This window comes from Furipterus horrens, unplaced genomic scaffold, assembly GCF_987537825.1.
Source record: "Furipterus horrens unplaced genomic scaffold, mFurHor1.1.pri manual_scaffold_3, whole genome shotgun sequence".
NCBI classification, from domain to species: Eukaryota; Metazoa; Chordata; class Mammalia; order Chiroptera; family Furipteridae; genus Furipterus; species Furipterus horrens.
Genome location: NW_028327173.1, coordinates 28,642,123 through 28,669,853, shown reverse-complemented (window position 1 = coordinate 28,669,853; position 27,731 = coordinate 28,642,123). Strand labels below are relative to the sequence as shown.

The following is a 27,731-nucleotide window of genomic DNA, read 5'->3' as shown; positions in this document are numbered from 1 at the left end:
TTCTTTTTTCACTGCGTATCCTGAACTCTACTCAGCTATAGAGTTGGAAGTATGTGTAAGTCCCTTGTATATTTCACCATCTCCCTTGTCCTGCCAATACACTGAAATGGCACTTTTAACCAGGTTCTGTCATAGAGTTCAGCTGTCTGTTATCTCTGTTAGCTGCAGTTGTCTGCTGCCAGTAGTTATGAGTCATCCTATCCATGAGCCAGGGGAAAGTAGAAATGGGAGAACATGCCTCATGAAAGAAACACCAGGGAACTCTTCACCTCTTGAACATTATACTCAGTGGGTACTTTTTATATTGAGTTATTTCAAAACTAACATTTGCAAGGCATGTTATTATTTACAAGTTACCTTCATATCCGTTCTCTTTGACACTTTCAACAATGCTATGAAGTAGGTAGGTATTATTATCCCCATTTTATAGATGAGGAGATGGGGGCCCTGAAAGGCGCAGTGTACTTCTCAGGACCTCAACTGTTTTTTTAAAAAGAAATGACCCAAGGTTCAAACCAAGGTTTTTGACTGAATTGTTCCCACTTTGTCATGATCAAGGTACATTCTACCAAGTGGTCTCCCTTCCAAAAATATCCCAAGTTAGTGATCCTCTTCCCACAGGCTTCAGAACTAACCAAACTGAACCTACTGGGAACATCCATGGAATATATCAGCCCTGGGGTTTGCCTTCTCTGCTCAATCAGCTTGACTTAAGAGGGGACCACTACAACTACTTGTAAGTTTGAGGCATCAACTATACATAGCAAGGGTTCGGGCTGGTCCACACTGGCCTTGCACCTAGGAGCCAGTCGTCCTAGCTGAAGCTAAGGTGTGAGGAGATGGGCTATCATTACAATAACAACACAAAAACCCCAAAACAAAAAATCTTTATTTACAGTTGAAAAACACGGAAAATCTTGGGTTCTGAATCTGTGATACTTTCAAGGTTTCCACAAGGGCCAATGCAGATTATCTTACTCAAGAGCATCACCCAGAGAAAGGGCAGGCCTACAATAGCAGAGACGTGGAAGTCTGTGAAGAAAGAGATAAGCAGCTCAGAGGAATGGAAGTGGACTTTCAATGGGGCAACGGGTTCCCACCTCTACACTCCCGATCCTCTTTTCCCCAAGAGTAAAACCGGTCTGATTCTTGCCATAGACCAGACATTAGATTCTCCAGAGTAAAGCTGAAAAGTATATTGCACAAGAACCAAGAAGAAACTAATATACCACCAAGCATATTATCTCATTATTTACCCTTCACAACTCTGTGCAGTATGTTATACAATTAAGCAAAGGAGAAAACTAGGGTCCCAAGGGGGTTAATGGTTTGACAGTGATGGGACTTTCTGATGTGCTGGCTTCAAAGCATGTGTCTTTTTTTTAAATCCTCACCCAGGGACATTTTTTTCATCGCTTTTAGAGAGAGAGGAAGGGAGAGAAAAAACATCGACGCAAGAGAGAAGCATCAACTGGTGCCTCTTGTACGCATCTGGACAGGGTGTTGCATGTGCCTGCGCCCAGGACAGGGATCAAACCCGCAACCTCTTGGTAAGGGGACAGTGCTCCAACCAACTGAGCCACATTGGCCAGGGCACATATATCTTTTTTCTGTCAGACCTTGTGGCACTCTGTGGAGCTGTAGAACGAAAAGCAATCCTTCTTACTTGCAGGTTTTGGTCCCAGGGTATAGAGAAAGGAAATCCCACACCCTCTGTTTATGGCCTTGGAGTTAGCTGTATTAAAAAAACAAGGTGAGTACACTCAGACACTATATTGTCCCACTCCCTCCAAATGTGGCCACATCCCTCTTCCTCCAGAGGACAGGGAGCTCTGGTGTCATACTGCAGGCTCAAACAGAAGTTTAACTCTGGGCCCTAATGCAGAATGTGCAAAAATGTATATAAATGTACTTTATAAGCTGCATGGTGCTCCAGGCACTGTGTTTGTCAGCATGGTTCCTGCCTCAAGGAGTTCTCAATCTAGAGAAGGCCAGACAAACACATTTCTGTTAAATGTTGTAATGGAGAGATGAACCAAGAACAGGACCTCATAGGTGGGGGCTACTGACTGCCTAGGCCAGGGAGGAGGAGATGGAGGAACCAGGGAATGATTCAAAGGGATGTTAGCCACATGCCCCAGTAGGGACTGGGAGGAACTAGGATTAGCTAAAACTACATATATAGTATGGATTTGTTATAAGATATATGCTCAATGTAGAAAATTCAAGCATATGGAGGACAATATAAATTGAAAAGAAAGTCTCTTTGCTATCTCCACTTTGCAGAGGTAACCATTATTAATAGTTGGCTATAGATCACTACAAAATTTTCCGAAAGTTATTCAAAATAAATAGTATCATGGCTTACATAATGTACTACATCTTGATGTTGTCACTTTACCTTATAAATCTTGTCAACATGTACAGATCTACCTCTTTCTTTTCCAAGGCTATAGCACTCCATTGACAGATGTACCTCAATGTGTGTGAGACCTGGTTCTGACATAGGGAGCTTCACCTTTGCTTGGTCACGCACCACATAATGTTTTGGTCAATGATGGACTGCATATATGATGGTGGTCCCATAAGATCATAATGGAGCTGAATAATTCCTCTTGCTTAGTGTTGTCATAGCCATTGTAATGTCGTAGTACAATGCATTACTCATGTGTTTATGATGCTGGTGTAAACAAACCTACTGCACTGCCAGTCTTATAAAAGCGTAGCACATACAGTGATGTACACTGATAGTGTAATAAATGATTATGGTACTGCTTTATGTATTTACTATACTATACTTTTATCATTAGAGTATACCCTAACTAGAAAAGTTTGCTGTAAAACAGTATACTGTGATTCACCAGCAGCATCTCACGCTTATGTTTCCTAATTGCATCTTTTTCTCTTATGCTTGATTCAATCTCGTGTTGTTTTATAGGTTTAGTGCAGCCTAAGTGTTCAATGTTTATGAAGTTTACAGTAGTGCACAGTAATGCCCTAGGCCTTCACATGCCTCACCACTCACTTACCCAGAGCAACTTCCAGTCCTGCAAGCTCCACTCATGGTAAGTGCCCTATACAGGTGGGCCATTTTCCATCTTTTATACCATATTTTTACTGCACCTTTTTCATGCTTAGATATGTTTGAAACACAAATACTTATTGTTGTGTTACAGTGCCTACAGTATTCAGTACAGTAACATGCTATGCAGGCTGTAGCCTAGGAGTAATAGGCTACATCATACAACTTAGGGGTCGTCGGCAGCCGTCCGTCTCGAGAGACGATGGTGTAGCTTCTTAAGAGTCTATCTGCACTGCCGAGAATGGCTGTGCAGTCCGACTCGGGAGTGACACGGTATCTGTCTCCTCCCGTGTTGAATCGACATCTTGCGATGACGCTGGAGTGTCCTCTCCAGTGAAGCTGAAGCTACAGAGCCTGGGCAGGGTGATATGGAGGGTCTGCTGTTGCCCATGCAGCAGACCCCCCCTCTCTTCGCAGCTGAAGGGTCCAAGGGAAAGACGGAGTCAATACAGCTTGGCTTCAGGTGCGCCGCAGGAGTTGCCGGTGTTGACTACAACGTCAAACCGCCTTAGGGACTCCGGCTCCGGATTTTCTGTCGGGGTTTACTCCCTTAGCCTTTCCCCTGAAGAGGTATGCCGCAAGGCAGCGGAGGTTTTTTGGAGTCAGAGTTTTCCTTCGGACTTAGTTTGAGTTTTCACAACTTAGGGGTGAAGTAAGCTATACCACCTAGGCCTGTGCAAGTTAACTCTGTGATGTCTGCACAACAACAAATCACCCAATGACACATTTCTTAGTACGTATCCCTGTTAAGCAATGTGTGGCTGTACTGGATTGTACTGGAAGGGAGCCAGACATTCTCCTCTCCCCTCCCTTTCTAGCTGGCAGAGTTCCTGACTTTTAAGGTGGGGAACAAACAGTGTCACACACACGACAGGAATGCAAATATTTGCTGCCAAATCTCTAGTGCTCTCAGGACCCGTGTTTTGATGTGGACCTCCTTTCTCTTGCCTGGATCGCTGCAGTGGACACCTTACTGGCCCCCGCCTCATCCTCCACATTGCTGCCAGAATCAACTTCTGGGAAAATGCAATCACAATGTTCTGCTCAAAATCCTTATGTGGCTCCTACTGGCTTGGGTTTTTTTGGAAGGTCAGGCCCCCCTTTTGAGAATTTCAGGAGCACAATGGACTCTCACTCCAGGGAGGAAAAGAATGTACATACTGCCTGAAGCCCATGCCCACCCTCGGGATAACATACGACTCCTCAGCCTACACTGGTTCTCACCACTGTCCCTGGCCTCCGCCAACATCACCTCTTACTCTTTGGTTTCGTACCTTCCTGCTCTGGCTGCCTTGCATTATTGCAGTCTCCCATACACCTCCTGGAGTTCCCTGCTTTTGTGCTTTGCTCACGCTGTTCCCTGTGCCTGGAATGTCTTCCCCAGCTGCAGCCACTGGCAAGTTCTTATTCTTTCTGCACTGAGCTGAAGTGTCATCTCCTCCGCAGTCTTCCCGAACCATTTCAGTCAGACACAGCCATTCACGCTTTTCTTACTTTATCCTGAAGCCTCCAGTCCAGTGCTTTATTGTACTGTAACTGTAAGTTTCCCAAGAGACCTGAGCTCCTTGAAGGCAGGAATTGGGCTTTTCAAATTTGTAGCCTCATTTGCAGCATGGGACCTATCTTTTTATTTTTGTTTATTTAAAAAAATTTTTTTTGAAGATTTTATTTATTTTTAGAGATGGGAAGGTAGGGAGATAGAGGAGAGAAACATGGATATGTGAGAGCTACATTGTCTCGCTGCCCCTTGCACGCCCCCAACTGGGAACCTGGCCCACAACCCAGGCATGTGCCCTGACTGGGAATTGAACCAGCGACCCTTTGGTTCACAGGCCAGTGCTCAATCCACTGAGCCACACTAGCCAGGAAGGGACCTATCATTAAAAAAAAAAAAATTTTTTTTTCAATTACAGTTGACAAACAATGTTATATTATTTTCAAGCATACAGCAGAGTGATTAAACATTTATATACCTTAGGAAGCGATCACCCCACACAGGACCTATTTTAATCAATTAGGGCTGAGTTGTGGAACGAAGGGCCAGCCCACGTGCCACTGACATGTCATTCATAATCATTCTCTGCAGGAAGGTATCACATCTACAGGTAATCCCAGAATGGGGGATACTCTTTCCTAAATCTCAGCCATTCCGAATAGTACCTTCATAACTGTCACCATATCCACCATCCACAGGCATAATTAATTTTTAACCTAATCACTATTTTAACTTCAGTAATGAATGCCTCATTATAAGCTATAATTGTAAAATCCTGTGTTGTGCTAATTATATATTTTTCCTTAGATACAAATGTTAAAATAAACTCTCCAGAGGAGAGATCTGGGAATTAGTAGGTTTAACAAATGCCCCCAAGTGATTCTTCCCCTTAGGGGAATTTGGGATAAAATGAACTAAAGAAAATTCTCTACTGCCTGCCACAAATACCAGGTTTGGGGATCACAGGGAGGTGAGCAGCAATTCAGGTTAGCAGAGCTTCCAGAGCCAACAGCCACTCCCTTTTCTAAGAGACTCTCAGGCTTTTAAAACAGAGGTTTCACCAGCCCCCATGTTATTATAAGTAGCAAAGAACACAGTTCAGACTACAGCAGGAGATTCTTGAGGGCCAAGGTTCATTTATGTATCCAAATTTATCATAAACACTTTTACAGGATCCTGAGATAAAACCAAGGTTTCTACATCTAGAGCTGTATAGAAAACTTCATTTTCACTAAAACTGAAGTGAAGATCTAAGGCAAAACACAAGAGTTCTAAATTGAAATGCTTCATAGGGAGGTGCAGTTGATCAAGTGACCTCACCTGCCTTCTATCTCCTTCCTGTCTTATATTTTCAGTGCCTGGGCACAAGGCCTCAAGTGCATCAGTAGGTGATATCTTGATTTGAATGCAGTAGTTTCCTGCTAGACAAGTGCCACCAAAAGATGATCTCTTCCTAGGTCTTTTCTGATTAGAATATGGTGGATTCTCAATTAAAAGGCAGATTCTGTTATTCCCATGTAGCCTTGCCACTCAAAGTTAGTATCAGCATCGCCTGGGAGCTGGTTAGAAACGCACAATCTTAGGCCCCATCCAGATTCCCTGAAGCAGAAATAGCATTTTAACAAGATCTCCTTGTGATTCATATGCATGTGAAAGGTTTGAGAAATACTGCTCAACAGGGGTTGAAAACATCTATATTGGCTGTCAACCATTATTCTGCCCCAAGCAACCTGAGGGATCTGAAACTCTCCTGTAGGAATTAGAGATGCTTGTAGCTTTACAGCTGGCAGGAACAACTATGGGATGGTACCCTGCTCCCTGGGGAATAAATCCCCATTTCCTTACTTTCTCTCAAATTACATTACTCAGAAACCCAAGGTATGCCTCTCATTTCTGGAACTCTTTTAGGTCACAATGCCATGTAGATTCCTTAACATCTTAAAACCTATGATGGGGACGTTTGGTAAAGTTAAATGAGATAATTCAAGTAAAATTCTTAGTTCAATATTTGAGCGTAAGAAGTATTCAATAACTGATAACTGCTTTTATTATATTGTCTCTAAGTATTAGCTGTGAAAGATTCAATTCTGAGCAAGGCAGGGTTATGAGTCTGAACTGGCCACACCACATGTGGCTCCTTAGATTTAAGTGCTCAATTGTCACTTGTGGCTAGAAGCTACCATCACAGCACAACTATAAAAATGTCTAGCATCACAGAAAGGAATCTCTGCTGGACAAGTCAGGTCTCAAAGGCCTCTGGAACATCAAATGGCCCCCGTGGAATTTGTTCTGCTTAGGCTGCAGGCTGAGAAGAGGGGCTTTCATGGGGGAAAAAGTCTATGTGATCTTTGCTAATATGGGGTGTGGAGGGGACGGCTGATGATTGCCACCCTCTGAAATCAAACCCCCAACAAGGATTTCTAGTAACTTTCTGTAAGTGACTCAGAAGAATACAGAAAAGAGGTCCCAAACATAAAGAATTTACTTTTTTAATCTTCTTTATTTTTAAAAAAATCTTCTGTCCTCTGGTAGTGATCAGTGGTCAGTCTTTAGAAGGAAAAGGACCTATTAGTTTAACTTTAGTTACAGCAAAGAAATAAAGGAGAAAGGGAGGGAATGGCCAGCAGCTATTTAAAGGGAAAAACAAGTTGAGCCCTAAGGGCCCCCAGTGCTTGCAGAAAGGAAAGCTTAGGTGTCGGCTGGGCCTGAGAAGGGACCACCTGGCTGCAGAGTGCGGTCCATGTGCAGCTTCCAGCACACTTGTGCATTCCTGCCTCAGCATTTGCTCACACCAGTTCCCTGCCTAAAATGCCTGACATTCTCTCTCTCTCTCTATTGACTTGTGTAATAAAATTTTACTGAATGCCTATAAGTGTCAGATGCTGTGAACACAAAGTTAAGTCACAGATAGAGACATACACAGTCATTAAAGTGGTCTGGAATTTGACTAGATCTCCATTTTGGAAAAAAAGGCAGAATTGAGAAAAATATATTCTAGATAATTCTGTAAGTATATAAATAAAACTAAAGAAATATTAGCGAAAATACAGAAGACATGAGGACCTGAGGTAGTAAGGGCCTTCTTAAACAAGATAAAACACAAAAGCCATAACGAAAAGACTGATATTTTCACATAATCAAAATTTAAAACTTCTGTTTAACAAAGGGTATAACCAAGTTCAGATAAGCAACATGTGCTAATGTTTTCTTAAAATATATGCTGGAGAAAATAGTCACAACATATAAAGAACTAAGACTCAAAATATATAACTATTCAAATTGTTAAGAAAAAGGAAAAATAAATTATATGCTATAAACATCTTACAGATTATGTCAGCTTTTTTTAAAAATCTTCACCCAAGAATATGTTTATTGATTTTAGAGAAACGGAGAGAGGGGGAGGGGTGGGGAGAGAAAGAGCAAGAGCGAGGGGGGCGGGGGAGAGATGTGAAAGAATGAAAGAAACGTCAATTGGTTGCTTCCCATACACACCCCGACCAGGGACTGAACCTGCAACCTTTTGGTGTATGGGATGACACTAATCAACTGAGCCACCGGCCAGGGCAGTTTTTTGTTTGTTTGTTTTATGAGGTAATTTTACTTGAACAGAGGAGGAAAAGTCTTCAAGGCATAATGCCGAATGGAAATAACAATGAAGAACAATACAGTATAACATTAAGGAAAAACAAAACCTGCCAAAATTAGATAGGCAAAGAAAAAGGCCCTGATGGATACACATCAAGCTAATAAAAAAGTTACCTCTGGGGACAGGAGTGAGACTAGGGCTTTCCCTTTAATTGTTCTGTGTGAAAATTTGTATGAGATTATATAATGTACTTAGTAACCAAACAAAGGAAATGTGTGAACCTTGAGTGGATGACTTTTCCTAGAGCTATAAAAGTTACTTGGTGAATAACTGGGGAGTTTGAACATGCATATTAGATATTATTGTGGTTATGTAGGTTGTTCTTGTTTTTAGGAGCTGCTTGCTCAAGTATTTATGGGTAATGTGTCAAGAAGCCTTCAACTTTCAAATGGGAAAGAAATGAAGAAAGGAAAGAAGGAAGATAGGAAGGAAAGCAGGAGGAAGAAGAGGGAATGGTCATATGAGAGAAGGGAAGAAGGAAACAAAAAAACAAATGTCAAAGTAAAATGATAAAATAACAATGTTTATCATTGGTGAATCTAGGTAAAATGTATATGGTGTAGAATGTACTCTTCCAACTTTTTTGCAGGTTTAAAAATGAGAGAGAGAGAAAGTCACCATCATTCTAGTTGAAAGTGATCAATTTCTCCCTTGAAATCTTATGACACTTAGCAATGTCACTCATATTACTAGTGATAACCTCTCAGAATGTGTCTTATTCCCTATAAGCTCCTAAAAGGTAGAGACATCTTTCAATTCTGTGCCCCCTCCGCACACCTCGCATGATGCCCAACACAGAGCAGGCAGTGGCAAGAATGGGTAGGAGGTGAGGACGAGAAATGTGTCACACTCATCTACAAGGCTGGCATATCCAAAGTCAGAAACTGGAACTGCCCGGTCAGTTCTGACGAGAAGCATGACAGGTCTACCTCCTGGCTGCTCAGGCTGACCCTGCAGGGGGTCACCCAGAGCTGCTGCCAGGTCTTTCTCTCGGGACTACCGAATGGGACTACAGTCTGAGAAAGCTGTCAGACTGACTGATGGTTTTGGTTTTCAAGCTGATATTCTGTAAACTACAAAGTGGTAGAACAGTAAAGTGCCCTAATAACCCTTTCTCTTTGGATCCTGACAGTGACCCTAGGAGAGAGGTATTATCTCCATTTGACAGGTGAGGAAATAGGCTCAGGGAAGGGAAGTGACTTCTGCTAGGTCACCCAGAGGGGAAACGGGCTCAATCCCATGTCTTCAAGTCTAAGGTTCTTTCCACTAGAACATGCTGCCTTCTCTGGGGTGACCCCCAACCAGGAAGAGAAAGACACTCTTACCTGATTCAGTCTGACTCTGGACTACATCTCCCCACACTGTGAGATCACCACAGGCAGCTTGGGCTTATTGTTGGGGCCTGTGGGAACATTCTAGGACAGAAAGCACAGCGGAAATTCACCCACTCAGACATACTCACCAAACATTTACAGATGTCTGCCAGCCCTTGGACTAAGGACTGAGGAATCAGAGGCTGATATGACAACAGTCCATGTCCTAACAGACAGGTAATGCATATAATACAGATCAAAAATAAAATGTACATTTAGAAATATCAAAGCTATGATATGTAACAATGTAATAAGGTATAAGAAAGTGTATACAGGACAGAGGAGCAACTAAATATTGCTTAAAGAGGTCAGGGAAGGATTCACAGAACAGCAGGTTGAGCTGGACCAAGAAGGATAAATGGGAAGGAGGAAAAGAAAGGAGAAGAGAGCTCCAGGTAAAGGAAACAGTATGAGCAAAGGCACAGGGGTAAGAAGGAACAAGAGGCAGTGAGGTGTAAGAAAAGCTAGTAGCCCAATATGACTGGAACATGGAGGCAGCAGTGGCAGAAGGGGCAGGGGAGAGGCAGGTAGGGACCAGGTCATGAAGGATCTTCAGTGCAGTGCTGAGTAGGATTTTATAAGGTAGGTGGAGGGACCACCCCAGGCCATAGCTCAGTGCACACTAAAGAGGCTGACTGGCCAAAAAACACTTGGGAGGCATGTGGCCTCTCCTTCCTTCCCTTGAGGAAGCCCATGTAATGGAGGCAATGAATGAAGACCGAGCTTAACAAATGAAGCCCACTCAGGTGTCTCTAGCTCTCGACACTAGTCAGGTAGTACCAGACCAAAATGGCTGAGAAAGAGGAAATCAAAACAGGACTCACCTCAATCTTTCTCATCACTAGAAGTCCATCAATGATTTTTCCTGTAGGAAGAGTATGAGATGGAGTTTACTATTCTCATTTGCATAGCATTTTCCAGCCTCCCACGCTCAGTCTCACCCAGGTACCTCATTTGATCCTCATACCAATTTCAGGAAATTGAGATTCAATGGAGGTGAAATGACTTACCCAAGGTCACAGGTAGTACTCTAAGTAGCAGATTTAGGGTTCAAACCTAGATTGCAAAGCCCCCCTGCACCATGCTGCCTGTATGGTATTTCTTTAGTGCTACCACCCTGGGGTTTTACCCCCAGATATACATATCACCTAAATGGTTATATACTTTATCCGATGGCCCCTTTGTCCTTCACATATCTCCCCCCACCCCCACCATACACACACTTCCACCTTCCCTACTACTACACAGAGTAGTTAAACTAGTCATGCACTCTTGGTATCAGAGTGTAGGAATGGCTCCTTTAGAAGTCCCACTTTGGGTGAATGGGGCCAGGACCACGACTCACCAAACACTACGTGCTTCCCATCCAGCCAATCACACTTAGAACAGGTGATGAAGAACTGGCAGCCATTTGTACTGGGACCGCTGTTTGCCTGACAGGAACCAAATATAACTGCAATGAATTTTCCTGGCCACACTAGCTGAAAAGCCAAGATTCCCCAAAGAGCCTGTGGCCCTGATTCTTCCACACTTTCTTTGAGCAAAACTTCCTGAGCATTTATTATGAGCTGGGACCCAAAGATACAGAGATGAACCGAACACACAATCTCTGCCCTCAAGGAACTAGATCCTTGAATAAATGTACATTTCTCCCACAGTGTGAATTTTTATAATGGGAACAACTGTTTATGGGACCCGATTTGCTGTGTCTCATACAATACTAGTTATAACTAAATTACAGTTACAAATTAGCTACTAGGCAAGGAAAAGTCTGTCATCTATGCCATTAGCTGTTTTGTCTGAACAGTTTTGTACTATAACAATGGTAATTTTTAAAAATTTAAGAAGGTATAAGAAGTTGCTAGTGCTATGATAGAAAAAAGACTATATTTAATCAAAGACATTTGCTTTTTACAGTTACACCCAAATCCTGATACTGAATTTGACGGAAAAAAGTACTTTTAAAAATAGACTCTGAAACTTTCTAGCCCTTCTCTTTTCTGCTCTTTAAATTGTTTTTATATCATTATATTTAATAACACATTATAAAAGAACAGGCTATAATTACAATACAGAGTGATACTTTGTAGAGACATATGACTTTCATATGAAGTGTACTTCTGTACAGGGATATACTGATACCCCTAAACTGTCTTCAGTGTGCTAAATTCAGACTTTTGTATATCAGCAAACCCATGTTAAGTTTCAGCAGCACTATCTTACAACAATGTCTGTGTAACTATGAATATTTTATGGCATACTTCTTTTATTTTGGAAAAATATGAGTAGAAAATATAAAACTAGTACTGGCCCTAGTCAGGTAGCTCAGTTGGTTAGAGCACTGTCCCGATATGCCAAGGTTGCAGGTTTGATATCTGGTCAGGGAACATACAAGAATCAACCAATGAATGCATACATTAGTGGGACAAAAAAATCAATGTTTCTCTCTCTCTCCCTTCCTCTCTCTCTAAAATCAATCAATTAATAATTATTTTAAATAAAAAGTACTAGTACTATTAAAAGCACAGGTCTTATGAAACTACTACTGAGGTAAAACTGGGATTTATTAGATAACTAGCCTTAATCAGATATTAATTTAAAAAAAAGATTTTATTTATTTTTAGAGAGAGGTGGAAGGAGGAAGAAAGAGAGAGAGAAACATTAATGTGTGGTTGCCTCTTGTGCACCCCCACCTGGGCACACGGCCCACAACCCAGGCATGTACCCCAACTGGGAATCAAACAGGCAACCTTTTGGTTCGCAGGTTGGCACTCAATCCACTGAGCCACACCGGCCAGGGAGATATTAGACTTAAACTGGTTGATTCTTTGTTCAACTGTGAAGGAATAAAAATGTTTATGAAATACTATAAATTCACTAAAGACATGGTCTAAGGGTAAGCTCTAATTAGGGATTTCATATTATAGTTTAGAAATTCCTCATGTAAGATGAGGTTATTTTTGGTTTTTGTACATGTATTCAAGAATACCTTATATATGAAAATAAGGCATTGTATGGGCCAGTCAGAATAGGCCTATGCTTCAGAACAAAGGACAGGCTTCAATTCATCCTATCTATCTATCCATCCATCCAATATTTTGCTGCTCTATGTCTAAACATTTGTTAGCAAGCAGGCAGGAAAATAGCCATACAACATGTTTTTATAGCTCAGGGGACACTCCCTTCCCTTAGCCACTTCTTTATTCATTCTTCAAGGCAGTATAACTCACTGGTTTAGAGAATCAGCTCTGGAGCTCTGCAGCCAGATGACCTAGCTTGAATCCTAGCTCTCCCACTGACTGTGTGCCCTGAGTTGAGTCATATAACCTTTCTGTGCCTCCCTTTCCTCATTCATACCTATCTTAAAGATGTTGAGAAGGTTAAAATATATTAATGTAGATAAGGTGCTTGTTGAATAAGTGCTTGGTAAATGTTACCCATTATTCTGATTATCTTCCAGTCACTCGTCAATATCTGCTCAACACCTTTCTGTATCAGGTATAAGACTTGGAGATCAGATGAGACCTAGTCCCTGCCCTTGAGGAACTCAGCATTTAGTGGAGATAGAAGCAAAAACAAGAATGCTACAAAATATGTGCCAGCACAACTCAACCAGCGTCAGCCTGAAGGGCAGAGACCAAGGTTTCCTTCCATTTTTCTGACTCCTCCATAGATGCTAACACAGTGGCAAGCACTTAGAGGGGTTTTAATCCTCCTGGCGAAGATCCAAGCCAACCTAAGCCACTTCTCCACCCTTTGTCTGCACTCACCCAGCCTGACTTTCCTAGGAGGGGCTTCTACGCTGCTTGTAGTGCTAGTCTCGCTCAATTACTATGGCAGCCTCCTAACTGGCTTCTCTGCCCCGGCCTCTCCATTCCTATGTGCCGCCCACACTGTAGCTACAGTTTTTGTTCTAAAGCACAAAGTTGGTCAGCTCTCCTCAAAAAGTATATGGCTCCCCATAACCTACAAAAGAAAGTCCACACACCTCGTCCTTATTCTGCCATTTAGAGCCCGCCAGGAGCCAGACAACCTGCCTCTTCAGTGGTCTCTTCCTGGCCACTCCACTCCATCTGCCATTTGCATCCTATGTTCTCAGCACCTTTCTCACTTTCTGTCCCTTGACTGTGCCACATGCCATCTGGTACAGAACTCTTTCAAAAACTCAAATGCCCCCCTACTCTGTGAAGCAGCCTTGCCCAACCCCCCAGCAGCAATTCTTCTCATTCCTTGGGGACCTCGCAGAATTTTTAAATACAGTCGGGTGCCCTTACCTTAATACACTGATGGCATGGATTACACTATACTAGACTTATCATTTTGCATGTGCAATTCCCCCATTAGATGTTAAGTGACAGGACAGGAATCAGGTCTTATCCTTTACCATGAAGCCCGAAACAGAGTGGATATCAACAAGTCTTTCCTTGACGGATGCCTGAGTAGGTAAGTGGAGGAACGGGCAAGCAGGGCAGACAATGTGCACATACATACTGGATCTGGGGGAGAGCTGGGGCACTGACACAAGGAAATAGGTGATGAGCAGGAGGGAGGGAGAGAGCAGAGGGGAGGGGTACGGGAAAATGAGTGAGAGGTGAATAAGGGGAAGCGAAGGGGGAATGAGCATGAAGGAGAGTGAGCAGGGGCAGGTAGATGAGGGTTTTAACTGAGGTGGGCAGAGGGACTGTAAGAGGAGTGACATGTGTGAGTGGAGATTGTAAATGGGGAGGGGAGTGCCAGGACAGGGAGTAGGAGCGGTGAGGGAATGAAAGGAGGGGACCAGCCAGGAAGCAGCGTGAGTAAATGGGCAGTGAGAGTCCTGGTAGGCCGAGCAATGAGCGAGTGAACACTGGATTTTGAAAGCACAACTGGATGCATTCTGAGCAGCAAGGCTAAATGCCAGCCATATGTCTTGGCTCAAACAAAATAAAACACACACATAGCAGAGTTCAGTTTTAGTTCCCCCAACCAACAAAATCAAACCAGACTGAAGAAAAAGGTGGGCATAACAGAAGTGGGTCCTGGGCTGAGCAAGAAAAGAAAAGCATTTGTTTTCATCCAAAGAGACACCACTGAGCCTCAAGAGGGGCCCAGAAATTAACTCCTAATCTTGATTGGACTCTACTTACCATGGAAAGCAGGCCTGGAGCTGAATGTCTAAGTTTAAAATTTTCATCTGCAAATGGTCCCCGGTATATACTGGCGACTCCAGTACCATCTCCCTGAGCAGAGAGAAGGGAAGTGTTAGCAACTTGCAAGTGTTGGACCCCCCAGAGGCCCGAAAAAGACAGCTCCTGCATCTGAAGTCTAGCTTCTTTAAAGTCCACTTTTGGTCACTTTGGGAGTCACACCTCTTTAACTCTATCCAGAGGTCAAAGCAAGCCCCATCCAAGGCATCTGTAGCCCACAAACTGGCCAGGTCATAGCTGGGCCTCTAAAAAGATAGATTAAGACACAGACAAAGTCGGGAACAGTACAGTGACCATATACATAATCCTTGCCTTTCCCACAGACTCTCATGCCTGCAGTCACAAAAAAGTACCAACCTAATTGACTATTACTCCACCCCACCTCTCAAACTATGTGGGTGGGCGAGCTATTGGAAATCTAGTGCGTACCACCCAACACCACCCTGCTGGACAAAGTTGATTTGTCCAGGGAGGACTCTATAATTTCCCAATAAACCTAGGGGACAGATCAGTTACCACATCATCCTCTGTAATTGCACTACCTGTTGCTCTCCAGAAGCCAGAGTAGGGAAAATGACAAATTAATTTTCAGAGCAAACAACAAAAAGGAACTTAAATTTTCAACAGTAATGGATTGATCAAATAAACTCATTGTCTATTCATTACGGAATATTAGGTAGCTATTAGAAAAAATGTTTTGAAAGAAGACTTAATAACAAGGGAAAATGCAGACAATTATTAAGTACAAAAAATTAAAACATAGGCATGATCTAAGTCTGTTAAAAATTGTATTTGATGCAAATACATTTGCAAAGACTGGCAGCTGTAAACTATAATGATAAGTTATTCCTTGAGGGATGACTTATTTTATTTTTTGTACTTTTCTTCTGCCTCTTGCTCATTCTATTTTTAATTCTCTAAGGGTGGCTCTGAGCAGCTGCTTCTCTCTGATATTCAGCCGTCTGACTGACCAACTATTGCCTAATCCTCCGGCTATCAGCAAGTGGTTGGGTGTGCCTGGCAATGACCAGTGAGAAGCTAGTTCTGTTCCTGCTAAAGTGAATATGGGAAGAAAGAAAATAAGGCAGAGGATGGCTTCTCAACCCTTCTTACCAGCTAACAAAAAAGTATATGGTCACCCCAAGCCCTACTACCATCAGTAGTGGCCAGGAGTTGCAAACTTAAATGCCTATGGGGGCAGATGACATAAATGAAGAACGCAGGTGGTGGGGACTATGGTGAAATGGCAAGGGCACACACACCTTATCTAAAAGGAGCAGTTATTTGATTTCAGCCAATTGTCACTGCATGAGAAACACAGGCCTGGTACATCCCTATTTCCCATTCTCTCTTTATTTAAAAAATTTTTCTTATCTATTTTATTTTTAGAGAGAGCGGAAGGGAGGAAGAGAGGGAGAGAAACATCAATCTGTGGTTGCCTCTCATGTGGCCCCACCTGGGGACCTGGCCCACAACCCAGGCATATGCCCTGACTGGGAATCAAACCGGTGACCCTTTGGTTCACAAGTCGGGACTCAATCCACTGAGCCACACCAGCCAGAGCCCTATTTTCCATTCTTTAGAGAGGAAACAAAACTCCAGAATTTTTTGGTGAAAATCACCAGTTTTACATCATCATAAAGATGAAACAAAACATATCTGAAAGCCTGATTTGGCCTAAAATCTGCCTATTTGTAACCTTACCTAGATAGGAAAGAGAGCTCTTTAAAAAATCTAAGGTCAGGGGAAGGGTAGAAGACCCAATAAGGGGACAGAGACTTTCACAAGGAAGTCATGCTTAGTAGTGAAGGATTTATTCCACTGGGCTCTCCCAGTGAATAGAGAAAACATCCCCCTAGAATTACCTACCTCTCTTGCTGGTTCCTTGTATACGAATCAACTTATGATTAAAAAGTCAGCTTTTTAGGCACTGTGATACCAGAAGTGGAAGGGAAAATGGAGCATAAGCATTTAGCTCACTGGAGACTTACTACTATTTAGTTAAAACAAATTGCATCTGATTTCTAGCTAAATTTCATGCAACTAATTACAGTAATTTGGATCTGTCATGGATCCTCTACAAGTATGCTGGGAAAGTTCTGTTTCTGGCCCTAAAAGGCTGAGATTTGGAAGTTACTGAATCAGAGTGTTAATGTATGTCATCTAGTGGCATAGTGAGTAGTAGCCAGCAACATTCAAGGGCATTCTCATCCCCATCTCCTCCCCCCATCAAGCCTGGCTATTGTTCTCAAGCCTTAGGACTGGGCCTCTGTAGTAAAAATAGTAGCAGCACCAATAACAACAACAACAAAAAGCTTTTAAATCTTTGATAGGAAAGGAACTACTTACATTAACAAAATCTCCACCCTGAATCATGAAATCCTTTATGACCCTGAAACAGAGAACAAAGGATTCTGAGATAAGACTCTGGTTTAGAAAAACATTGATTTAGTCAATGTAGTTTAGATTAACATTGATTTCAAAATACAACGTTTATTACTTTGGCTTTTAAGAAATCTTCAAATCAATCCTTGAGTTCACAAAAACATTTCTTCTCAAGATCTTGAATTATCTATGGTTTTACTTTCCTCTAAACAGACTAATCCCCCAAGGAAGTAATTCTAAAAGCCCCAGAATGGTTTGCCTTGGCCCTTACCTGTGGAAAGTGCTTCCTTTGTATCCTATAGGAACCCCATCTTTTCTATAACCAAAAAGAAAGAGATCTGGAATGATGACAGGTAACAACAGGCCTTTCCCATTAACCACATATTAGAGCCAAAGAGACTCTCCTAAAGATGGTCAGGACAAGAGAGATTAACAAAGAAGGCAAATGAATACCCTCGGGGCATTACGTTCTATTTCTGTCACCAGCAATCATTCAAAGCCTATGGTGGTCCCCCAATACTTTCATTGTAGCCCAAGGACACCCCTCAGAAACAAGCAGATAAGTCAACCACGTCTGAGACTGACCTGAATTCTCCAGTGCAGAACTGCCTGAAAGGGAAGAGTGAAGAACTCAGTTACCATGACATCACAGCTGTGAGCGCCCCTACAGACATTGCGTACAGCAAGCCCACCAACCAGCCAGATTAACAACATAAATTGTTATGAGAGTCAAAACGGGACTGTTCAGACAGAGCGATACCCAGAAGAATCAGATCTCAAGGGCAGTGGACAGACAGAGGTATGCTGACGATTCCACAGGATGACTTCTGGTTCGGTTAATTTGGCAGGGCTGGCGTATACCCTTACCTAAAGTTCTCAGCAGTCTTAGGCACCACGTCTGCAAAGAGCTCGATCTTCATACGGCCAACTTCCTGCAACCGGCGGGAGACGGTCAGAAGAAAGGCTGACCCCTCCCTCCCACAGGTACTTGATCTCTCCCACCTTCGCCACCTTAGCCTATCCTTTCGTTCCGTCCAGACCTCCCATTCGTGGGGCGCTAGGATGAGCGAGACTCCTCGTCCTACACCCCTTCACCAGGCCCCACAGATCGGTAGATTCTGATCCAAATTCACTTCCTGGCTTCCGGAGCCCGCTATCCCTGCGCGGGTGAGTTCTGCCTGCCTGGCCCGGTACAGTTTTCTTGCGGTGCATGGCTGGGTGGTTTCCAGGACCTCACCTGGCCGCCAATGCTGACATCAAAGAACACCACGGGGTTTACAGGGCTTGAATTTGCCACCGCCATGGCTCCGACCCGGAAGTAGAAGGGAGGAGAGCGAGGTTCCGGCAAACCTAATATCAGTGCCGTGTTTCAGTCTCCCGCGCAGGCGCGGAAGGAGCCGACCGAGACTAGGCCAAGTCCCCGGGAGCCCCGCCCCATCCCGTTCAGCCCCGCCCTCAGTGCGAAGTCCTCGTTGGTTTCCGCGCGGAAACTGGGAGATGCTGCGGTGGCTAGGGCTTCATTCAGGCTTGACAGTGAGATGTTCGCAAGCTCTTAGTTCGTTTGATTCTACCGGGAAACGAGAGTGGGGAGATGGGGCCGGGGGCGGGGGCTGGGAGTGGGGGAACGCGGTGCAGTTTGGTAGGGAAAAGAAGGCCTGCCCCGGCCTTTTATTTATTTTTTCACCCAGAATGAATGGGCATCCCACTTACATGGCTACACTAAGAACAAATTTTTCTAGCTTAGGCTAAGGAGTTTGTACTAGGCAGTCTCCCGAGTCCTTATCAGCTCTTGCAGATAAGATAATCTAAACCAGCACACGTGCTGCTTCTTACCCCTGCCCACTCATCTGTTAGCCCCAGGAGGCAGGAACTCTGTTCCTCCTGAGCCAGGCAAGTAAGGTTTGCTCAGCCCTTCCTTGAAACCAGTAAACTAGAATTTTTGTCACTTCCAAATCATTACCAGCAGAGTAGCTAGAGCTTTTAAAATTAATCTGCTTATAAATCATTCCTGGCTTCCCATATTTAGCATATAATCCAATTCCTTATCTACTGAGGCTAACCCTGGCTGGTTTGGCTCAGTGGATTGAGCGTCGGCCTGCGAGCTAAGTGTCGCTGGTTCGATCTTCCAGTCAGGGCACATCAGAGAAGGAAAACTCTGACTCCAAAAAACCTCCGCTGCCTTGCGGCATACCTCTTCAGGGGAAAGGCTAAGGGAGTAAACCCCGACAGAAAATCCGGAGCCGGAGTTCCTAAGGCGGTTTGACGTTGTAGTCAACACCGGCAACTCCTGCGGCGCACCTGAAGCCAAGCTGTATTGACTCCGTCTTTCCCTTGGATCCTTCAGCTGCGAAGGGGGGGGGGGGGGGGTCTGCTGCTTGGGCAACAGCAGACCCTCCATATCACCCTGCCCAGGCTCTGTAGCTTCAGCTTCACTGGAGAGGACACTCTAGCGTCATCGCAAGATGTCGATTCAACACGGGAGGAGACAGATACCGTGTCACTCCCGAGTCCGACTGCACAGCCATTCTCGGCGGTGCAGATAGACTCTTAAGAAGCTACGCCATCGTCTCTCGAGGCTCTGTAGCTTCAGCTTCACTGGAGAGGACACTCCAGCGTCATCGCAAGATGTCGATTCAACACGGGAGGAGACAGATACCGTGTCACTCCCGAGTCGGACTGCACAACCATTCTCGGCGGTGCAGATAGACTCTTAAGAAGCTACACCATCGTCTCTCGAGACGGACGCTGCCGACGATCTACTGAGGCCTACATTATCTGGCTGCCACATCTTCCTTGGCCTAATTTTGTATTATTGGGTTGGCCAAAAAGTCTGTTTAGTGTTTTCTGTAAAATAAAAGACACACTTTTCATTTTCACCAATAACTTTATTGATTTGGATATTTTGAGTATGTTGGCTGTCTCCTGCTATTGGCTTCATGTGGGTAGACGCCAGGGATGCTGCTCAACATCTTCCAATGCAAAAGACAGCCCCACAGCAAAGAATTATTTGGCCAAAATGGCAACAGCACCAAAAAACTTCACAAACCACTTTTGACACGTTCGATCAGTCATAGCACCTTCTCCATATATTGCACAAATCTTTTTCTTTTGCGTTTCAGTTGCATTTTTACTTTTCTTGAAATAATAAAGCATAATACACCAATACTGTTGCATGTTTTCTTCCATCTTCAATATTAAAATGGCTGCACAAAAATTCACCAATTTTGATTTTTTAAAATTTGTTTATTTTATTTTTAGAGAGGGGAAAGGAGAGAGGGAGAGAAACATCACTGTGTGGTTGCCTCTCACTGGCACCCCCAACTGGGGACCTGACTGACATGCAACCTAGTCATGTGCCCTGACTGGGAATCGAACCAGCGACACTTGGCTTGCAGGCCGACACTAAATCCACTGAGCCACAGCAGCCAGGGCTTGATTTTTTTTTTTAATGCATGCTGATTGACAGTTGTCATAATACAATCTAACAAAATTGTTTCCAATGAAGTAAAATACAACTAAGCAGAACTAGAGCTATTGTACAGAAAAAACTAAACAAACTGTTTGGCCAATCCAATACTTGCCCTCAGCTCCTATACTGGATACAGCAGTTCACCTATCTGAGTTTTCACCTTCCTCTTTTCAGTTCCCTGCTGTTAACCGCAGTCTGACAGTTGATTTGATAACCAAGACATCTACTTTGTGATTAATGGGCAGGTAGCATATACAGGATGGATATTAATTTATATTAATTAAAAATAGTAAAAAATTCCAGAAATAAGCAATTCATAAGATATTTCGAGACCACATTCACATAACTTCTATTACAGTATATTGTTTTAATTGTTCTATTTTATTATTACTGGTAATGTCTTACTGTGCCTTATTTATTATAGGTGTGTACGTCTAGGAGAACATAATATACTTGTGTATGGGTTTTGGTACCATTCATGGTTTCAGGCATCCACTGGGGGTTTTGGACTGTATCCTCCTCAGATAAGTGGGACTACTGTACTCTTTTAAGGACCTTGGTACAAGCTGTTCACTGTCTTTAATACTCTCCTAGATCATAATGGGGGCCAGAAATGCTCCTCACAGTTCAGGGCTTGGCTCAGATGTCACTCAGAAGGGAACATTACACCCAATCTAAAGTAGCCCTTAGTCACTTATTCAGATACATTAGTGATTTATTTTCTTTGTACCACTCACCATCCAAAATTACATGGTCAGTCTCTTCACTTCACTCCCTGCCACACAAGAATATACCTTCCAACTTAACAGCATACTAATTATGAAAGCAGAGACTTTGTTTTCACAGGTACGGTTACCGTGTCAATTATTGAATAACATAGTAGGGATTCAATAAATGGAGTCAGTGAACTGAGTGACAGAAAGTGAATGTGGACAAGGTTTAGAGTCAGAGCATGCATTCAGTATCATAGCTATTACTTCCTATGTCCTTTGATCATTTTCAGTGGTCTGAGGAGGCAGGGGTTGCACATAAAAATTCAGTATGTCTCTGCTAATGGGGTCTCTTTTATTTCTGTTTCTCCCCACTCTCTCTTTGGTCTCCCTCTCCATCTCCAACTGAAGATGAAGAAGGAAAAGAAGGAGAATAAGGAAGGAAAAGAGGAGGAAGGGAAGATGGAGCAGCAAAAATCAGTATAGTTTTACACCAACTATTTTAGAATACATTTTTAATTGATAATATCCAATGTTGATGAGAGAGTAGAAAAACTTGTACACTCAAACTCCAAGTGAAAATAAATTAAGATATCTAGCATTTATTAAGTAGTTACTCAGTGAAAAATACATGCTTCATTTCATTTGGTCCTCACAACCCTATGGGACAGGACCTGCTATTGTTCCCATTTTATGTATCAAGAAATTAAGGCTTATGAGGTTGACTGTAGAAAGAGTATGTTCACACAATCTTTTTTAAAGCAATGAGACAAGTATGTACCCAAACTATATAACATTTATATTCTTTGACCCAATTATGCCAATCTTGTGAATCTGTTTTCTGGATTAACTTAAGAGAAGAGCTAACCTCACAAAGACTTTCACTGCAGCATATAATTAAATAGTGAAAAAATAGGAACAACGCAGATGTCAAATAACAAGACTGTCTGTTTTCAGTCTGTTTATAGAACACCAACATGATAGAATATCACATGGCTATTGAAAGAATAATTATGGAGAGTTTAAATATGGGAGAATGTTTTATGGTACATTAAATTAAAAATCAGACTATGAAAATACAGTATAATAACCAATTAAAATATACGAATTTGAATAAGAACCAGAAGGGAATAACTCCAAAATGAAAATAGTAGTGTTAAGGATGTGAGGTTCTAGGATAGTTTTATTTCTTTTTAAAGTATTTGCTTTAATGTGATTACATTGTTTTTATTTAAAAAAGAAAAAGAAAACACCCATGAAAATAGGGAAGAATGCTGAATTAGCTATGTATGTGTTCTGCTGAACATAAACCTAATTAAACCATCCAACTTAAGTCACTATGTTGGTCAATACAAGGCATTTGAGGATATCAAACAAACTTGAGAAATCCATTTTTAGATCTGGTTTAGTGAATTTATCAGCAATTTTCAGGACTCCTGGTTGATGTCCAGTGGGGAATCTATCATTACTCTTCTTCACACCATGTTCCACCTTCACACCCAAGTTTTAAGTTAGCAGGTTTTGACCAGTCTAGTTTTAGACACCAGCGATTTAATAGTTCTAACTTTTGGTCTTGTTCTTAGACGTGATGTGTCTCTTTCAGAGAAGCCACATATATGTATGCATCCAGCTTCAGAATTCTGTGAACGGTAGAGAGACTCAAGCGACTTGGGGTTTGCCACTGCTTCTTCTGACTTATATTCTTTAGTCTCTTATGGACTTCCAACTGACTCTACGAATCCTTTACGGAAAAACTAAAAAAGGACACGTGTGAGGATTTCATGTGGATGGGTCTCTTGGCAGCATTTTGGGGTTACAGGGATAAGGCTTCAACAGGATTTCAGTTTTGACACCTGTCACACACAGAAACAGCCAAATACAATTATCTTAAATTTATGTTTATGGGTTATCTTTTACTGTGAGTCAGGATTCTGTCAGGTGTGGGGGTGAAGCAGTGGCGAGGGGAGAAGGAACTGGAAGGTTTAAATACTGTATACAAAGAAAGTCACCACTAAATACTATGCTTTCTCAAGCCAGAAACTCACAACTGCTTAGGCAGCCACGACTCTCAGTCATACAAATGATTGTCTTGACTTTACTAACCTGGTGTTTGGTACAGGCAAGATTTTATTCAGTACTTCATATTCAGAGATGCCACTAAGTACTGTTTCCTAAGAGGAAAAAAAAAAAGCATGAATTTAAAAAATTTTAACAATAAACCATTGACATTGTGATCCTAGAACTATGCTACATATTTTTTATTAAAAATGTAATGTTAGAAGGACTAGCATAAAAAAAAAAAAAGAGGTAATAAATGCTGGTGAGGATGTGGAGAAAAGGGAACCCTTGGGCACTACTAGTGGGAATATAAATTGGTGCCATTACTATGGAAAACAGTATGGAGGTTCCTCAAAAATTAAAAATAGAACTACCATATGATCCAGCAATTTGACTTCTGGGTATTTATCTAAAGAAAACAAAAATCACTATCTTGAAGACATATCTGCACCCCATGCTCATTGCAGCATTATTTACTATAGCCTAGACATGGAAGCAACCCAAACATCCAGTATGGATGGATGGATAAAGAAACTATTAAACACACACACAAACACACACAATATAGAATACTATTCAGCCATAAAAAAAAAACAGGAAATCCTGCCATTTGTGACAACATGGATAAACCTTAAGGACAATATGCTAATTGGAATAAGTCAGAGAAAGACAAATACCATAGGATCCCACTTATATATGGAATCTAAAAAAACAAACTCATAGAAACAGATCTGTGGTTGTTAGAGGGTGGGGGAATTAGGTCAAGATGGTCAAAAGATATACACTTCTAGTTATAAGATAAATTCTGGGGATGTAATGTAAACATGATGACTGCTGTTAACAATACTGTATATGTGTATATTTGAAAGTTGTTAAGAGAGTAGATCTTAAAGTTTTCATGACTAGGAAAAACATTATAAGTACCCTGGAAAGAAACATCTAGCATGTGATACAAACCATGGAAGAAAGCAAGCAGCCTCTATCCTGGATTTAAAATGCAACTCAGCTCACTAAAGTTTCTTTTGCTGACTCACTCACCAAACAGACTCTTGACCCTGTATGAACCTACACTACTTGTCTGCTTGGATTTTTGTAACACAATTGCTTTTTTTCTGACTCAGATATTCTCCTTAGGCTTGACTCCTTGCCAGGTCAGACTAGCTTCACTTTACCTCTCTGAACTTCAAATTTGCTCATCTCTCAGATTGGGCTGGAATAATACATGGCAAACAGGGTTGTTGAGAATGAGGCTTATCTGTGAAAACATTTAACATTCATTCATTCTCAAATATTTATGGATCGCTGGTGCATAGATACAATGACATATGAGATGCAGCCCTGCCCTCCAGAATCTCTTCACTGAGTTGATTAGATAGAGAAGTAAAAAGGCAATGACAATATCGTGTGTTAAGGAAGAAGTTATGAGGCATACACAAATTGCTTTGGGTTCACACAGAAGAAGACTGTTTAATAAAAGATGACCCAGTGGAGAGCAAAGCTAGCTAAGAGCAGACTCAGGGTCTGCTGACCTGGTGTGCAGCCAATGAGCCTCTTTGCCACAGTCCACCATGAGGCCAAGTTCAGGTTACAGCTATATGAAGAAGGTGAAAGGAAGTGAGAAGGGAGCAATCTAAACAACCTAAACTTCGTATTAAACACCTAACCAGAAGCACACATCTTACCTCTCCTCTGCAAACATGGATTCTTCTTACAATGCGCTGTAAGAGGCCAACCTGCTCTGTGAGCTGGAGACTGTTTTCCTGTAATTGCTTATTTTCTTTATCCAGGAAAAGTACTCTAAGAATGGGATAAATCAGAAGAATGACTAAAAATTCCTACATTATTACTAAAAACCCAAAACTATGTCCTACTTCCCACTAGCTCTGGGTCTTAGCCCACTGTCCACATTTTAGAACCAACTTTGGCAGACCAAGTAAAAATTAATAAGCTTCTGGCTTGTACATAGTCATTCAATACCTACAGGGAGCAGAGACATAATATGCACAAGAGAACAAAAGGAATAGTTCTAGCCCTCAAGTCATTTAAGAAAGGATATGATCCAATTTAGGGGTAGAAATGAAAACAGACACTGCATTCCTTCAAATGTAGTAGCTGCACAGCCTGCTCCTGGTTCTGACCTCACCCACTCATCCCATACGTTAGCAGCAGCAGCAGCCGCCACCATTAACCAAGCACTTAGCACTTCCTTGGTCACTGTAACCTAGCCTCACAGAAAGCACTTCCAACTTTTCACCTAGTAGGTCATTTAATCCTCCCAACAACTCCATGAAATAGATACTGTTATGAAGCCTATTTTACAGGTGAGGAAACTGAAGCTTAGAGAGAGGAAAGTAACTTGTGTAAGAAGATAAAACCAGAAAGTTGTGGAGCTGGGATGCCAACTCAGAATTTTCAGATTTCTAAAGCCTGGGCTCCTAACTGCTACACCAGCCCACTCTCCAGGGCTGCAGTTTACGCAGGACACGTCACAGTACAATAGTTTTGATCAGAGGTTTGTGTTTGAGTTCTGGTTCTGCCACTTACTAGCTGTGTGACCATAGTAAATTACTAAATCTGAGGCTCAGTTTCTTCATCTGTAAAATGAGGAAACATCCTGTAGAAGAAACTTACTCTATAGAAAACATAAGTCAAATTCTTGTGATCAGAGTGTGTCTTTATGAGGCCAAGACAGGAACATTATTAATGTTAAGGCAAGGGTAACGAGTCAGTTGTGTTGAGACTGTCAGAAGCAATAATATAGTTTGATGAAGGCAATGAATTGTATAGAATATATTAAAGGGGAGATAAAGATGGTAAAAGATCATCAGAGATCCTCCAGGCCTGCCCAGAGGAGCATGTACCTAAATCAGCAGAAAGGAAAAGTCCCAGTCGGCTTGGCCGATCTCTACCCAGACTGCAGTGCCGTGGGGTCCAGGCTGCTGAGGTTCATGTGCTGCCGTGACACTGACTAGGCTGAGTGAGTTCCCTAACCAATCTGCACCTCAGCTTCTCACCCATAAAATAGGTCTATAATAGTGTCTCTTGCCTGGGATTGGTATGAAAATTAAATGAATGTACACAGAGAGTTTAGAACAGTGCCTAGCATATATTAAGTGCTCAAAAAAGTGCTAATTACTACAGGTATTATTGATAATACTGTTAAAATCAGCCCACTCTCTTTATTCTAATTCTGTGCTCTGAGAAAACTTTTGATTTTAATTAAAGTTTCCTATAGAAGAGATAATGCTTGGGCTGGCTGATGTGTGAATTGTTATCTGCTGGGAATATTTCTCCTTACAAATTAATTCATTGGTATCATGTGGGTTTTGTGAATTTAAGTCCCTATGTGAACCTGACTCTCTCTTGGTCTACCTTGATTCCATAGGTATAAAATGATAAAAATGAATGTCAACACACCCAGTAACAGGCCAGCATGAACCCAGTCAGGTCCTCAGGCAGGCAATGCCATCAGGGGAGAGCCTGCCCAAACGGCCAGCCCACCTTCTCCATAGTTTTCTCTCTAATTTCACAACTTCTGCCACTTGTATGAACTGCTGAAAACAGCAGATGGCAGAGCAACAGTTATGAGATAGGCCGCAAATTCAAAGGACAGTTTCTGGAACCATCTCTTTGGTTAAGGGAGAAGCATTTCATTTGGAGTTCACTGGCAACTCTGGCAAGACTACACCTACCTACCTGTGCTGGACCGAAGATATTATACATTTGTTGTCATCGTTCAATTTTTCTTGCTCCATGAGCTGCTCCAGAAGTTTTCTATTTTCTAGGAACAGGTTATCATTTTGAGCAATGATCTGGTCCTGGAAAACCTTCTCCTAGGGATAAAAGCAAAACCCCCTAATTATCACAGCAGGAGAAATTATAAATTTAAGAATACCAGCCTGTTTATAACTCCAATGCCAAATTTCCCTTATTTATTTTTTTCTCTCCTGTCGTCCAAGCTGTTTTAACCTGTTTACTGACACTGGCAGCTAGATTGTTCTTCTATATATTTTAGTTACTTACGTCATGTACTTCGTTTGTCTATTTACTCATTCTTTTGGGTTAACATTTAAAAATATCTGTACACTCAGCTTCTAGTAAGGTCCCAATGATCTCATGTGTATTCAGACTTCCTAAGCACCAAATCACTGACAAATACAACTGAATTCCCTGAAGCTCTATAATGAAAAAAAATTCCACATAATACATTTTCATGTGCTTCGCAGTTATAGTCTTTTTTAAGGTAAAGAGAGGAAAATGGGAATTTAGCCCCCTGACTGGACAGCTGGTGTCAGAATTTCAGTTGGCTTGGCGGGTCAAGCATTTC

General features: G+C 42.1%; 2 protein-coding genes across 5 annotated transcripts in view; both read right to left on the bottom strand.

Annotated features, from left to right (window-relative positions):
- Nucleotides 1–871: 871 nt before the first annotated feature.
- Nucleotides 872–18,519, bottom strand: PPIH (peptidylprolyl isomerase H). Of its 3 annotated transcripts, none has more exons than XM_090269240.1 (10): nucleotides 18,405–18,513; nucleotides 18,035–18,099; nucleotides 17,753–17,776; nucleotides 17,439–17,483; nucleotides 17,132–17,174; nucleotides 14,723–14,815; nucleotides 10,942–11,029; nucleotides 10,421–10,461; nucleotides 9,549–9,638; nucleotides 872–1,032 (listed from the first exon to the last, which is right to left on the bottom strand). In XM_090269240.1, exons 1-9 carry the CDS (start codon nucleotides 18,468–18,470, stop codon nucleotides 9,570–9,572), a joined length of 534 nt encoding a protein of 177 aa, XP_090125366.1. In that variant the 5' UTR covers nucleotides 18,471–18,513; the 3' UTR covers nucleotides 872–1,032; nucleotides 9,549–9,569. The 3 variants fall into 3 exon arrangements, with proteins under 3 accessions (XP_090125366.1, XP_090125369.1, XP_090125368.1); XM_090269242.1 differs by lacking the exon at nucleotides 872–1,032 and adding an exon at nucleotides 7,058–7,124 and having other exon boundaries at nucleotides 18,405–18,514; XM_090269243.1 differs by lacking the exon at nucleotides 9,549–9,638 and having other exon boundaries at nucleotides 18,405–18,519.
- A 4,067-nt stretch (nucleotides 18,520–22,586) lies between these two features.
- The window catches only part of CCDC30 (coiled-coil domain containing 30), an 81,559-nt gene continuing 76,414 nt past the window's right edge, over nucleotides 22,587–27,731 (bottom strand). The window contains exons 14-17 of one of the 2 annotated variants that reach the window (XM_090269236.1): nucleotides 27,101–27,237; nucleotides 25,087–25,201; nucleotides 23,450–23,517; nucleotides 22,587–22,986 (exon numbers count right to left, since the gene is read on the bottom strand). In XM_090269236.1, the coding sequence (XP_090125362.1) occupies nucleotides 22,926–22,986; nucleotides 23,450–23,517; nucleotides 25,087–25,201; nucleotides 27,101–27,237 (381 nt within the window). In that variant the 3' untranslated portion in view covers nucleotides 22,587–22,925. Of the gene's footprint in view, nucleotides 22,987–23,046; nucleotides 23,518–25,086; nucleotides 25,202–27,100; nucleotides 27,238–27,731 lie in introns of those variants that run through there. The other variant, XM_090269235.1, reaches the window with a different exon arrangement.

Coding starts and splice junctions, on each gene's coding strand:
- PPIH (XM_090269242.1), bottom strand. CDS start 18,470: ATGGCGGTGGCAAATTCAAGCCCTGTAAACCCCGTGGTGTTCTTTGAT. Junction 17,484..17,752: donor TTCTGCACTGGAGAATTCAG/GTCAGTCTCAGA, acceptor TTTTGGTTATAG/AAAAGATGGGGTTCCTATAG. Junction 9,639..10,420: donor TAGTGATGAGAAAGATTGAG/GTGAGTCCTGTT, acceptor TTTCTGTCCTAG/AATGTTCCCACAGGCCCCAA.